Source organism: Serinus canaria, chromosome 2, assembly GCF_022539315.1.
Source record: "Serinus canaria isolate serCan28SL12 chromosome 2, serCan2020, whole genome shotgun sequence".
Lineage (NCBI taxonomy): Eukaryota > Metazoa > Chordata > Aves > Passeriformes > Fringillidae > Serinus > Serinus canaria.
The window spans coordinates 7,919,986-7,935,442 of record NC_066315.1 but is presented as its reverse complement, the minus strand read 5'-3'; the positions used below and the strand labels follow the sequence as shown (position 1 = coordinate 7,935,442).

Here is a 15,457-nt window from a genome sequence, read left to right as displayed (position 1 = left end):
GTCACTCATTCCTTCAGATAATAACTGGCTTAGTTGATAATATAGCAACTGTGAGGAGCTGGTTTGAGTTTGGTGGCTTAACCAAGGAAAAGGGAATAGTTGCTCACCATCATCAAAAATGCATGTGAAATATGTGTTTTTCATGAGATGCTTTTCTCTTTAAAGAAAAGCCTAGCAAAATTAAGTTTGCTGTCACTATACTTATACTGCACCTTCCCTAGAAAAGAGCAAAATTATTATGTATTCTTCTATTGCTTACTTAAAATTTATTATCCTGTTTCACTGAAAAAAAGATTTTAATCTGTATCTTACAGTTAGTTCCTTGCTTAAAAAAGCACAACCCAAAATCAAAAAACTGCAGAAGTGGGAAATTGTTTTTAATCTTGCCGGGTGATATTTCTGTCTGAAAATACCTGGATCTTCAGTGTCTGTAAATTCTTGTCTAAATTAATCAGCTTGAGTAAAGCAATCAGTGTAACACAGAAATCTGCATTTATTATTTCATTAGGAGCTTAGTTTTATTTGATGCGATGATACGATATTTAGTTTCCTTTTTCCCTCTTTTTTTTTTAAACAACTATTCCATTCTGGTTTGTGTTCTGTACAACTTTCAGAAACTGTATATCCTTGGAGGTGAAGTAGCAGACTCTGCCCAGAAATGTACCCATCTAATTGCCAGTAAAGTGACCCGAACAGTCAAGTTCCTGACAGCAATTTCTGTAGTCAAGCACATAGTAACTCCAGAGTGGTTAGAAGAGTGTTTCAAATGCCAGAAATTTGTTGGTAAGTTAAATTTGTGTCAATTCCTATAGTAAAATAAATGTTCATTGACATATTTAAATACATTTTGTTGTTTTTTCTTCTGACTTCAGTGTTTCTTGCCAGTTTTCTAAGGAGTTCAGCTTTTGAAATACAAATTTTAATTCTTCAACAAGTCTGATTGTCATCATTCACACCTCTTGGAGAATAATTTGCAAAGTTTTTTAAATAATGATATAAGCAGCAAGTTTGTATTCCACTTGAGTTAGAAGGTTGCCTTAGTGTGGTTAAGCAAAGCTGTCACAATAGTTATGTGATTTTTTTTTAATCAGGTTCTCTTTTAGCAGAATATTTTGTCTCATTTAGTTTTTATTTGTTTTAATACAGTTTTTTTCCCCTTAAATGAAAGCAAAACACTTAAAAAGTTAGTGTTAGGGTGATTAAATGGCTGGATATTGTTAAGTATTGTATTTCTTTTTTGTGTAGCTGTTTTGTAGATTTTTACCTGTGGCTCTATTATTTTTTAATTCACCCTTTCTGAAAGGGTGATTATTTGGTCGATGATGTTTTTGTGCATATATAATTATAAGAAGAAAATGTATAGCATCACTGGCTAACCACTGTAAAGACTTGAATCTATGAATGATTAACTAATAAACCAGCAAACATGTTTAGAAATCTCAAGAAGGCAATTTGCTTATTTCAGCATCAATGAACTGAGAAACTGATTAATTTGAAAATTCTTAAAGGATGAAGAAAATCAGGGGATTTAGGATGACTGTTGTGGAATAACATATACTGGAAGTACTTCACTTATTTAATGCAGTTAGGTTGATTTGTAGCTGATGGGCTGGTTTCAGTTTTGTACCTGCTATAATGATGAAAAATACAGCAACTGTTTGCAAAAATTGTCTTGTTTCTTTTGTCCTTTGGAAGAGTATTAACACTGTCTCTAGCAAGTTGTCAGAATTGTCTTCGGAAAGACCATTTTGATCTCTGTATAATTTTTTTGGTTTGGTTTTTAGACTTAAGGGTTTTAGATTAAATTTGATTTAGAAATGTGTTTGATATAGCTTTTGTGGAAAGATAAAGACTGAAATTCCATCTCTTATAGAAAAAGGGAAAATTGGCGAATAACAGGACAAATAAAACAGATGGAAAGTTCTTTCTGTTAAGATTGTGTGAGGACTTGAAGACAGTTTCTGGGCTCCTATAGGTGGTCAAAGTAATGTGAATTTAAACTTAATCCTTCTGATTGATCATTCTTCTTTGCAGCAAATCAAACAATAAAAAATTGCAAGTACCTCCAGTAAGTTAGAAAAAGGGACTTGATAGGACAGTGATTGTTGTTAGGTATGCAAGTGTAAAAAAATTTAATTCTCCAAGTATTTGGGAGTCACCTTTGTAAGAAGCCTAATTAAGAGATACGTTTTAATCATGTTAAATTCTATTAGGTGTCTGCCATTCAGAGCCACTCTGCCACCAAGATGTTCTGCTCAGATTCCATCCTGGGCCATGGGGATGGCTGTGTTTTCTGTGCTACATCATCAGTCTTTCTTTTTCAGATGAGCAGAACTTTGTGCTCAGAGATGCTGAAGCTGAGGTGCTTTTCTGCTTTAGTTTAGAGGAGTCTCTAAAGAGAGCACAAGTGGCTCCACTGTTCAAGGTATGTAATTTACCACAGAATTTAAATACTTGGGAGTTTTTCAACCTGATTTGTTCAGCATTGGGACTACAGGTTTTATAGCTGAAAGCAGTAGAGCAGACTGGCATATAACATGAAACATTTGTTGTAAATTTTGGGTTTGACTTTATGCTTGTGTCATCGTTTGAGCCTGGTGCAATGCCAGTGCCCTCAAACGAGAATACTTCTTTCTTTGGTATTTACTGTGAGATGTGATCAGAGACAGAGCAGAGCAGGCTCTAACTTAAGATTGAAAGAAAAAAAAAGAACTTTATTAACCTAAAACTACACAGAAAAACACACAGAACACAGGATGAAAACTTTCTAAATTTCTTCTTCTTCCTCCCACCAAATTTCTAATTCTATTACTATCCTTTAGATAATCAATTCTCAATTCTTTGAGAAGAGAGGAGTCCCTCTTGCACTACAGACTTCTCCAGGAAACAGTCGAAACTTCTCGTGTTTCTGGGTCACGTGTGGCACCGCCTGGAGAACATTTGCTGTCGTGACTTCTTCTTTCTATGTTTAGTGCTCTCACTACTGCACATGGATTAGAGCTGTTTCTAGGGTTTTTTCTTTTAAGGATACTTTGTCTAGTTCTAAAAAGAGCACAGTCCCTCTCCTTTTGGGACACTTGCCCCCCGCCAAATTTCACCCCCTGGGGCTGAGGAGTCTCTTGAACATTTTCTTCTTCGAAGACGGAGGGCACCACCACCACTACCCTCTTCACTCATCGTCTCTGTTCACACATCTCTACATCACCGCACTCTCTTAGCTCTGAGCTATTGCCTCTCCTTAGAATGCAGTCTCTGTGTCACAAGAACTCAAGGGTTTTGCGATGGCTATCTAAGAAAAGTCTAGCTAAAGGCCACTCCATCATCTCTTCTCACTTAGGATTCTTCTCAACTTTTCTCAATCTCATCAACTTCAGGAGGAATTAGCATTTGCAAGGTTTTTATCATCTCAAGAAGGGTTAAAAGTCTCAGGCTCTGCCAGTTTGGTTCATGAACTCTCATGCCCTGCTGGGCACCTCCCCCCTTCTCTTTCACTCCAGCCGCGCTATCACAGGCACAGGCTTTGGCTCTCTCCTTCTCTCTGGGGGAGGAATGGGGGATGGCTGCCTGAAGCTCTCGCAGTGTTCTTCTCTACTCTTCGGCCTAAGCTTGACCTACTTCTCTTTGGCCTCATGGCTCCCCACCCCCCCTGCCCAGCTCCGAGCTGGGCAGGGAAGGTCTGCTCAGTTCTAAACTGGAACTCAAAAGGAAATTCTCTTGGGAGTTCACAGCTTTTAACCCTCTGTGTTCTCAGAAGCGTATCTATGCCCTCAGTGGACAAACTAAGTGCTAATATTAAAATCTGAACACCGATTAGCTTGACCACACCATCACAAAAAACTTCATTTCTTCTCAAACTACGACAGCTTGTTTTCTGCCTAAGCCTTGGGGTGGATGTAAACCTCTGGATGACTGGATCTTGTAGATGTTAACCAGTCTCAGTATATTTGTTCCCTTCCAAAATTTAGAACATTGCTCTGTTACTTGCAAAAAGCCATTTATGGAAGGGACTTTCTTTTCTTTGTTTTCTCTTTTCTTTTTTACACCAGTCACATAGTCAGAGCACTTGCCCATAAAAATGGGAGTGTGAGAGGGAGTTTGCCCTTCAGCCTCAGGGAGTTCTAGTGTGAATCTCCTTGGAGACTGCATTTCCACCAGGCTGTTTGCTAGGATGATGTGAGATGTTTTCATGCCTCTGGTTAAAATTACATTACACTGCAGAGAGGTATCTGGAGATCTGAGTTGCTAAAGATTCTTCAGCCGAACTGAATTACAGACTGTTTATGGAGGTAAACCACCTAAACCAGGTGTTTTTTCTACCTGTAATGAATAAGGATCTCTGTCTTCTATTATGTCTAAATGCTATATTTTGCTCTCAGTTTTACAGATTAAGTAGCAAGGTGTTTTCTGTTTTTTTATTCTTAGCTGATAAACAGAGATAATCTACTTTGTGATCTGGTCACCTATCTCAGTCAAGTAGTAGAATAATTTTTGTCAGGAAGTAATAAATTGGGTGTTAATTAAAAGGTGAAAGTTTTTTTGTAACACTTGAGATGTCCCTGTTCTCAAAGAAGTGAGGAGCATTTTTCTTATGTGCCTCACCAAGCTGTAGTTGTTACTTTATAGGTGTGGAAATAGGCACACCTGAGCTGTTCAAAATCATCAAAAATTGTGCATTTGTCCCTCCAGGGGAAACAACAGCAGTAATTAAGGACAACTCATCAACTGATGAATCTGTGACCATAAGTCCAACCCCAGCTTACAAAGCCTTCCCTCTTGTATAAAAGTGTCACATGACATTAAAACTTCATGTTTTACAGAAATCAAATAGCATAATAATGCTTTTTCTTGTTCTTCCTTTTCTCTTTTTAGGGAAAATATTTTTACATTACACCCGGAATTTGTCCTAGTCTTTCCACCATGAAAGCCATTGTGGAGTGTGCAGGAGGAAAAGTATTGTCCAAACAACCTTCTTTTCGAAAGCTCATGGAGCATAAGCAGAACAAAGTGTGTTGAGTGTTGCTTTCTAAAATTTATTTATAATACCTTACCATTTTCTTCTGAGCTAACCATTCCTTTCTTTCCTTTAGAGTTTGCCAGAGATAATCTTGATTTCCTGTGAAAATGACCTTCATTTATGTCGAGAATATTTTGCACGGGGCATAGGTAGGTATAAGCTTTTGTTGTGCTTGAGCAGCATAAATGTTACTTTGATTTTTTTATTTTTCTATTTCCCAATTAATATTATTAGACAGATAGAGAGATCTTCTGAAGCTTTCAGATATAATAAAGTAATGCTTGGACTATCCTACAAACCATGGAGAAATCCAAGCCAGCTGTTTCCTGGATATATCTAATAGTTACTTTATAGGCAGATCACCATAAATTTTTCAATTTAGCAACAACTGAAACATCAGTGTGTTACCAACATTATTCTCATCCTAAATTCAAAGCACAGCCCTGAACCAGCTACTAAGAAGAAAATTAACTGAAACCAGGGCACCATCTCAGTATTCATCAAGTGAGTTAGGGGTTTTCAAAATAACTTTAATTATTTTCACTTTGGTGTAGAGCCCCAAGAAGTGCTGTATTTAGTAGCAATGTCAGGTGTGAGACACCTGAAGAATGAGGCAGAATTTCTATGTAGGGTGTGAACTGTATTAATTCTGATATTTCCAGATGTCCACAATGCTGAGTTTGTCCTGACTGGAGTGCTTACTCAAACACTGGATTATGAATCATATCCTTTTTGTGTAAAGACATTCTGCTGCTTAGGGGAGTATGGTTTTCTAAAAGATTTTTCTCAATTAGGAACTAATTAATTGTAATTTTTTAGAATATGTAATGTTCACTTGGTGGGAGGATAGTTTAACACCCAGGAAAGTAGCATAAATTCAACATGAAATTACTTTTTGATGGGAAATACTTCAAAGGAGGAAGAAGGCAGGGTGGTTGCAAAGGAGTAGTAAATATTAGTAAATAATAGAATAAATTAGTAAATAGTAGAATATTAGGCAATGGGAAAAGAACTTGCCACTAAGGGAAATATTTGGCACAAGTTACTTTCAGATGAGGAAACAGCTTTTTCTGAAGATTATAGACCCTGTTTGATAAACAGTGCACTGGAGAGACCAGTAAGGCCTCTTTATGTGTCTTTATACATGTTTTTTATAGAATTTGTATTTTGCTGTCATTTCTTACAGTTTTTCTTCCTTAACAAGCTTACATATAAATTTACTTGATGGATAGTAAAATGCCTTACTGCTCCAGAGTCCTTGGAGCATTATATCTAGCTGTTCAGCCATTGTACAAAGCAACTAGAACTTCCTGTGGATGCTGTTTTCCAGCTGTTTTCCTAGGGATGATGAGCAGTTTAAAGCAGGAAAGCAAAAATAAACTGCATCTTTTTTAGGATGTGTAATTTTATTATGCTGAAACATAATTTACTATGTTTTGTATTATACTACCATTTTAAAAGAGCCCACTTTAGGTATCATGATGAGCCCATTTTTAAGCATTTTAAAATAAATTATGGTACTTCAGCCAAAAGTGTAATTTGGATGTAAAAATAAAAGGGCTTGCTATCTATTAAATTATGGATGTCAAAGATGAAAATGTTTTGTACTTTATTTTTATTTCTTATACTCTATTTTCTTTTATATTGATATTTTGCCCACATTTGAAATAAATGTACTTTTAAATGTTTTACTCTATATTTTAGTGGTCGTTCATTTTTTTGAATACTGTGCAACAATGGCACTCTGGTAAGAGTAAATTACTCAAATCTTTTTCCAAGCAATGTGAAATTATTTTAAGCTTATTTTACCGGGTATGTTTTAATATATGAATCCCAGTGCTTTAAAGGGAAATAATTGTAAATGTATATATGTGTTTTTACTGAAGCAGAGAAGCAGCCTGAAGGAGAAACTATAACCCTGCTTATTCCACTGTTGTGATAACCTTTTGTTTGTATAGTGAGTTTTACTAAATAAATATTAAAAAAGCAGTCTCCCGAATCTATATTCAGTAGTATTTCCTAAAACACACACAATGCTAACAATCTGATTTGACCATTTTTATCAATTTAGATTCCAGTTGATGAAAAAGTGATCCTGAAAGCATTTTTTTTCTTTCTGATCATCAAGACAATTCAGCTCTGATGCTGTATAGACAAGTGAGTGTCTGCACTCCCCCATAAGGAAGTTACTGATTTCAAATCTCTTTTGTGCTGTGGCTTAAATCCAGCTGGTGCTTGGATTTACTGATTCTGTTGCCTTTCTCCCAGTGCCTTAGTTGAACAAAGTGCTTAAGTGAATGACAAATTGCTGCTCTAAGAACACAGTGGTAGTAAATGTCAAGATGAGTGAGGTCCCACAGAGGTCACTTGTGTGCCTGTTGCCTTTTATTGCTGTCTCTGGTTCCTCAACTGTATCCTTGTCCTGACCAGCTCCTGCTCTTGGCTTTTTTTTTTGGGGAGCAGTGAGGGCTGTGTGAAGATCACAGGAATGGTAACATGTCTAGCAGTGTGACTTTTGTAAGGTGGCAAAGAGGGATAAATGAGAATGTTGCACTTTGGTCACAATGGTTTTAGGTGAATGAAAGGTTAAAAAGGTGTGGTGAGGATGGGAGGAAATGGTACTTTTTCACAAATGCTATTTACTTATGTCAGGGTTCTGAGTTTATTCTTAGTGTGATGTTCAACTCTCTGAAGTGCAGCCTCCTTTTCATTGAGACAAATGAAGGAAAAGTCTGTAATGTGGAGACCTAAGATTGGAAATTGATGATGTTTTATGCTTTAAAAATAGTAAAAAATGAAGGAGGGACTGCAGTGGGAGTTAACTGTTGGTTGAGAAATGGTGGTACAAATTACTTAAATTGTTCAGACACGTGGACCTGAAAAATCTGGTTTCCCTGTCAGTGGAGGGAGAGAACATCTCTGAAACCTGACTTAAAGAGCCCTGCAGAGACACATCTCTCAACAGTTAAACAAAGTAGTTTAGTTATCTGACTCTTTCAGAACACAGAAAACAAATAATTCCAACCTAAAGAACATCATAATACATTGCATGAATACTATTTTTACTGGAGAAATAAATGCACCTTTTTTCTCCACTTAAGAATGTAATGCTGAAATTACCTAAATCTGTGTTCATCTCTTTGAATTGAGTGGATTTTCTTCATTGTACTCATTACCAAGTGGCAGGAAGATTTTTGAGTGCCTTTTCCTTTAAAACAATTATCAGCTCTTGCAGCTTTTGAATGCTTGGCAGTTTTGTGGTACACAGATCTTAACTTGAATGCATGTTTTGTACCTGTCATGTATTCAGCAGCAAATCTGCCTGCCTTCCCAGAGATGTGTTGTCCTACCAAGTGTAAATGCTGCTTTCAGAGAGACAGGAGTGTTTCCAGAGTGTCAGGAGTCAGCTCAGTTGTGCACAAAGTCAGGCCTGAGGCACAAGACATTGCCCCACTGGGTCCTAGGAGCTTAAGAGAGCTGCTGCAACAGCTGGGTGCAGAGAGCCTCATTGAGGGAGAGGCAGAGGGAAAACAGGTTTGGTTTGTGGGCAGTTTCAGCCTCAGCAGCATAGACTGCTCCACTCCATGATGCATTTATGCTCGTGAGGAGTTCTCAGCCTCTTGTAGGATTGGCTTCCTCCACGTTTTCTACAATGAAGCAATGTTGAGGATATGTAATACCTTTGCCAAAAGCTGTTAAAGAGTTAAGACATGTGAATGCAGTAGCATCTGCAAGGTAAATTTCCTTATGAAAACTATCCAAAATGCTGTCAGATCCTGCATAGAGGAGCTTGAAGAAAACCAAATGTGATCATGGAACAAATCAACCCCATGGGAAACTTGAGTGGTAGTGCATCTGTTTCATGATCAGTGAAGACAGTGTGTTTATTTAGCCAACATACAAGTATGACTGATTTGATTAACCTTTCAATTAGAGTGAAAAACACAACCTGCCAAGAAATAGTCTTTCAAGAACCACAGGAGCTGTCCAGAGCCAACTGGCTTGCACAGATGTTACTGTGTGTGTGATTAGTGATAGAGAAAGGGTTTTGATGGAGTATTCTGGTGCAGCATTGCTGTTAGGAACATACTCAAGTGTAATACTCAAATGTCCATTTGATCCTGTCCTCTATCAGGGAAAAAAAATGTACCTTTTCATGTTGTTGCAAAACATACATAATACAAACTACAAAACTTGAATTGTATAGAAAACCTGTCCTGATAAAGTAGTTATTTAAAGGTAAATGAAGAACTTGTCTAATAGCAAAGACATTCCATCAGTTAGGGATATGTTGGAAGTCAAGCACACATGGAATCATTACTGTGCAGCTTTCTTTGCTGTGAGTCATCCAGTAGAATTGTGGCACTGGTTTCCAGAAATACTTCTGGAGTAGAGCTCTGGAGGTTAAGTGCCCAGTATCTCAAAGGATGGAGGTGCCACAACCTCTGTGGGCATTTTGTTTCTGTATTTTGCTACCTTCAAGAAAACAAATAAATATATAATCTCTGTATTTAGTCAGAAAATCCATTGTTCTGGATCTGGCTGGTGATGCTCTTTTCATCCCCACACCCCCTCTATCAGAGTCTGGCTCTTACCTTCTTTTTGTGAAGCACAGGAGGCTCCTCTCAAGGGACTGGCATGGTTGAGAAGCTTCCTCCGTGGGATAGAGGAGCTTTCCCTGGAGGACTGAGCCCTCAGGAGATGAGCTCTTCAAAGGGAATTTTAACCTGCATAGTATGTATGCAGACAAGTGTGAAGAGTGAGGGATGCTTGGGAAAATGCTCCCACCTTCACCAAAAGGATACATTTTCCTGATCTTTGAGTAGTGTTTTGTCAGAAAGAGACCGGGCTTGGTCTGCCAGGGTGGAAGCATCAGTAACAGGGAGCACTCCAGATCAGACAGTTTTGAGTGGGTTTCTCCTTGTAGCAAGCTGCATCAAAAGGAAAAGGAGTATTTTGAGCTCAAGAGGCCAAATTTTATTAGTATGTCAACCAAGTCTTTTAAATGAGGCAGCTGTATCAAAGAGATGGAACAGAAGTTTCTCTCTGCTTTTTGTGTCTTCATAGGACAGATCCTCACTTAATTCTACTTAACTTGGAGTGTTGTGGGCAATTACACAGCCCTTTCTGGTGACAGGAATTTTCTCCTTACAGATACTGCAAACATCTTAATAAGCAAATAGAAAACCTCACCATTTTCATGGCTTTTGGGATTTGATACTTAAATTTGATAAACTCACAGCTTTTTATTGACAATAACTATGTCATACAGTCCCTGACTTTCTGAGAGAAGATAGAGAAATGTCTTTGCCAGAAAAAAAATAACTGTTTGAACTGTATTTGTGAAGGCTGGATTAACCCCTGGGGCCCAAAAGAATGGAGCCCACCAGCCTTCCAGAGCCAGGCTGGAGCAGAGGGAAGGAAGAGGAGCTCAGTGATAAGAGCAGGCAAAGTCAGTCAGCCTTAGCCAGAGGAACCCTCTGAAAAAAAAAGTGTACTTCAAAGCAGCTCGGAATTTTCCATGTTCTGTTAAAGCAATGGAATATTTTCAAAGGAGAAAGGGAGAGGAGAATGTGATTTTTCATGTGACAATTGTGGCTTCCAGCTCAGCATGGACAGAGGCAGGCTGGAGCCACCAGGCCAGCTTGGAGAAATCTGAATTGCAGATAAGTCAGGAGGGGTTAAAAAGTTACTGGGCTCTGTTGGGGCTGGGAGCTGCAAGGCTGTGACAGATGTGACACAAACCAACTTTGTTTATGCTGCTCACCTGGGCCAGTGCAGCCACTGAGCCCTTGGGTGGTGACTCAGCAGCCTTCAAACCTGGGTGTGGCTGTAGCTGCACAGACCCTGCAGGCAGGTGCAGGTTTGTGCAGAGACTCTGCAGATGTGACTGGAATGCACTGGAAGAAAAAGGGAGGGATCAAAACCAGGCATGTCCTCCTTCTTCCAGCATCCTTTAGCTGAGGGGCTGCACAGTTACAGCTCACACCACCTTAGGGCAGAGCTCAGACTGCCCTGACTGTACAGACTGTACTGACCTCTCCTGAGTGTCACTCAGCTGTGCTCCAAGGCATATGAAGTCACCTCTCCAGCAATGTTTCAAACACAGCAAACCCACACAACTCCACCTGGACAGAGTGAGACTCTCACCTCTCTGCCAAAACCAGCCCCTTGCTTCTCATGCACTGTGTTGGTCAGTCCAGTGCTTCCTACTCACACATTTCACTCTGCTTTTGCCCCTTGCTCCTTTTCCCTCTCTGCCTAGAGAAGGCTGCAGTAGCCATGAATTAAACTTTCCAGGCTCTCTAGCTGCTGCTGGGCTCTAGACTTCACCTGGCCTCCCCAATTCCACCATCTTTCTGACAGAGCACCCAGCACAGTATGAAAGCTATCCAGCATATTAAAAGTGCTATTTAGGTTATTAAAAGCAATCTATTTAATGTCCTTGGCCTCTGAACAGTCTCTGACCCCTCCAGGCTGCTGTCTGCAGCTTGAGCAGCAGCTCTCATTTCCATCTGTGCTCTTCAACTTGTCTGTTCCTCACGTGAACATGGGGTCCCAGCAGGACCCTGGAGTGGAAATTGAGCTCAGGAGCAGATTCTCCACAGTTTCTTTGCAATGAGTATCTCAACATGTTGGTTTTATAGAGCCTCTTCCTCTTGGTCCAGTGACTTACACAGTTTTGTATTGTGAATTGCATTTCTACTCCCGTGGAACAGACAATATAATTGAGTCCAGTTATTAAAGAAGTATCTCTCTTCATCTTGGTAGGAGAAAAGAATGTTTGTAAGTGCTTTACAAGGAGAGAGAATGTATTCCCAGAAGAAATGGCCAAGCTCTGAGTAATGTGTGCACCTGGAGGAGAGGTTTTGTGATTGGAAACTCATTTATTTTGTCTGGTGACATAATCTGAGTGACATCATCCCTCAGCACAGGGGGAGCTGGGGGCTGTGGGAAGCCCTGGGAGCATCACTCACTCACCAGCAATACAGAGAGAGAACAAACCCTGCCTGGGGGCTGGAGCTGCTGAGCCTCTCTCTGCAGATTATTTTGGATGATGAACTATTTACAGAGCCATTTTAAACCCCAATCTCACATGGATGTGAGACACAGGGGCTTTCTGAGAACCAAGAAAGTTATAAGAGCTAAATGAAATGCTGAACTCAATGGCAAGGGAATGCAGGAGATGTGATGGGAGCTGAGCATCCCATGCAGGTGTGGTCTTGCTTGCTTTGAAAGATGCAGGGATAATAGCAAGCAAGAGGGGAAACTTCACGTTAGTGCCTCTGAACAATGAAAGAAAACGTACCCTGCCCAAAAAATGGGTGGAATTTTGTAAGGATAGGAGCCTCTGGGAGTTGACAAATTAGTAAATTATTCCTTTTAAATTGATGTGGATTGCAAGAAACTAGATTTTAATGAAACTAGTTTGGGGCTTTTTGACTAGGAAGGCAAAATGAATTATTAAAGTATCAAATAATAAAGTAACTGATAGGAAACTACTTGAGAAAATAGAAACAAAACTGCTATAATCAAGCATGCTGAGTGTGGGGAAACTGAAATGGGAATTCTCATTTCCAGTTTTGCAGCAGCAACACTTCATAACTGCTGAAAAAATTGTGCAGTTATCCAAACTGAAAAATAAGGAGGGGAACTTTTGAACTTTTCCTCAAGCAGCACAGTAGGCTTAAGTGCTAACTTACCACCTCCTCCTTGTGGCACCTCTTAACAGCACGAGCCCATCAGGCAGCACTTCAGGGTGGTTCAGTCATTTATTTAGCTGATCTAACTGATGTTATTAATTGTTTAACCTTCAGTTACACAGACCTCCAGAATTCATCACCCTCCCTCCACACACCAGCTGCAAACAGCCATGGAGCCCTTCCTGAGCACAGGTGAAGTTTCTGTCCTGAGCATCCTCTGAGGGGTAAGAAAAAAGAGGGGCAGAGGTAGAAGGAGAACTACATCCTTCAAAGGACTGTCAGGAAAATTACAGGTTTGACAGCACCATCCCATAAAATTTTTAAGCTCAGCATGGGAAATATAAAGGCAGAAACAGCTCTTTTTTTACCTATAAAGATTTAAATCAATTTCTTCTCCTTTGAGAAACTGTCATACCAAACACCAGCTGGCACTGGGTTATATTTCACAGTGGAAAAAAACATGATTCCTGGGCTTCTCTGCTTTTCAAATTTGGCAATGACATAGGAGGTAGAAGGAGCTGTAGCAGCCAGTGCCTCTTTGCTTTACCTTTTTCTGCAGAAAGTCTGGTTTGCTTTGCTGTGGTGAGTATGGCTCCCTGGATTTTTAGGAAAACAATATTACACCTTTGTGCCCTATGGAGAGAATTTCATACATCAGCAAAAGCTGAGTTTTGCTGATGTATTAAACATCTCTGGGTTTTGCTCTTTAGCTGCTGAATCCAGTGAAGAAAATCCAGGCAATGGATTTTCCCTGAATGAAAATACATATTTAACATGAAGCATGGGAGTAGCTGTCCTGACCTCTCATGATTTATACCAATTTCACCAAATTTCATCAAATTCACCAAATTTACACCCATCCCTAAAGCACCAGAGCTTGGGTTACCCAGACCAGACCCAGCCTGAGAATGAACAACCCAGGCAGAGCCACAGCCACCTGCTCCCAGGAGAAGGAAGGATTTTGTGAGTCATGGAATGGTTTGAGTTGGAAGGGATCAGGTTGCTCCAAATCTCATCCAACCTGATCTTGAACACTCCCAAGGATGGGTCACAGGAGAGCCCCACCAGGTCCAGGTCTTGTGCTGGGAGCCCCAGGGCTGGATGCAGCACTGCAGCTGGGACCTCAGGAGGACAGAGCAGAGAGGGATGTCACTGGGATATTTTATGAAAAATCCCTTTTCCAGGATTTCTTCTCCTGGCAGGATGAGAAGTCTCAGCTTCTCCCTGTTTTGCTCCTCAGGAATGTGATTTGGAGAATTGTTTACCCAGCATGTGAATTGTTTTTCATTAATGGTCAGTCACAGCCAGCTGGGTCAGACTCTCTGAGTCTGTCACGAGTTTTTATTATTCATTCCTTTCCAGCCTTCTGATGTCTCCTTTCTCTTTCTTTAGTATAGTTTTAGTATATCAATATAATATAATATAATATAATATAATATAATATAATATAATATAATATAATATAATATAATATAATATAATATAATATAATCTAATATAATATAATATAATATAATATAATATCATATAATATAATATAATATAATATAGTATATAATGTAATATATAATATAATATTAATATTACATTACATTACATTACATTACATTACATTATATTATATTATATTATATTATATAATAATATATCAGCCTTCTGAGAACTTGGAGTCAATTCTCATCTCTCACCTCATCCTGGGGACCCTCACAACAACACCACAACAGAGGGACATCCCCTCCCTCCACATGCTGGCCATGCTGCTTGTGGGGCAGCCCAGGAGGTGTTGATTTTCTGGGCTGCCAGTCATGTCCAACTTTTCATCCCCCAGGTCCTTCTTGGCAGAGCTGTTCTGGGTCCCTTCATTGGCTCTGTATTGGTTCTGGGGTTTTCCCTGGCTCAGGAGCAGGATCTGCCCTTGGTGACTCCAGGGGCTGGAGTTGACAGTGGCAGTGCCACCCAAAGCACAGTGAGCTGCAGAGCTGCCAGCTCTTGTGATCTGCTCAGAGTTCCAGGGCCAAAGGAGAGCTGTGGGTGCTGCCCCTGTGTACCGAGCTGTCACACAGGGCACTGAGCTCTTTATAACACACAGAGCACAGGATCGTGATGGTAACTGAGTACTTAAAAAACCAAAAAATCCAGTTGTGCCCTGGGTATGGAATACCTAATCAAATCATGTTTATTGCTCAGTGCTAAGCTGCTCATTTGCTTTGATTTACAATTTATAAAGATAATTGTGGATGTATGCATCTGCGTAGGGAGGGGGCTGTGAAAATCCTTTCCATTTCATGAGCAGCACATTAATATGGACTGCCTTCATTTGACTTCCCTTTTCCAATAGGATTGATTTTAGTCCCTTTGTAGAGGGGATGGAGGCAGGGAAGGCCAGGTGCTCCCACCAGAGGTGTGGGAGATGGGGAGCTGAGGAGCAGCCTCCTCTCAGGGTCTGTGGGATTCCCCTTGCCCTAGAGGAACCCTCTGGGTAAAAGTAGGGACAGATGCTCACACTTTACAGCTCTGATCTTAATCTTCTTGGTTGCACTTTGTGGAAGCCACTTGCACATATTTTACCCCTGGTTTAGTGTTATTAAAAGTGGAATGAGCTGAAAGTTGGAGTAGATGTGGTGTAAGCATAACATAGAAAATTATTCTTGTTTAACAGAACACTTTTCTTTAGGCTAAATTCCTCCCTTCAGATGGTCCAAAGGATGAACCCCTGCTCCCACCTGCCTGTGCCCTGGTG

The 15,457-nt window shown here is 39.8% G+C and overlaps 1 protein-coding gene across 2 annotated transcripts in view; it reads left to right on the top strand.

Moving 5' to 3' along the window:
* Positions 1-6,980, top strand: part of PAXIP1 (PAX interacting protein 1) — a 32,797-nt gene extending 25,817 nt beyond the window's left edge. Inside the window, exons 16-21 of one of the 2 annotated variants that reach the window (XM_050971139.1) lie at positions 615-783; positions 2,325-2,425; positions 4,870-5,004; positions 5,088-5,163; positions 5,677-5,741; positions 6,228-6,980. In XM_050971139.1, coding sequence (XP_050827096.1) covers positions 615-783; positions 2,325-2,425; positions 4,870-5,004; positions 5,088-5,163; positions 5,677-5,741; positions 6,228-6,239 — 558 coding nt within the window. In that variant the 3' untranslated portion in view covers positions 6,240-6,980. The remainder of the gene's footprint in view (positions 1-614; positions 784-2,324; positions 2,426-4,869; positions 5,005-5,087; positions 5,164-5,676; positions 5,742-6,227) is intronic. The other variant, XM_050971138.1, reaches the window with a different exon arrangement.
* The last annotated feature ends 8,477 nt before the right edge of the window (positions 6,981-15,457 follow it).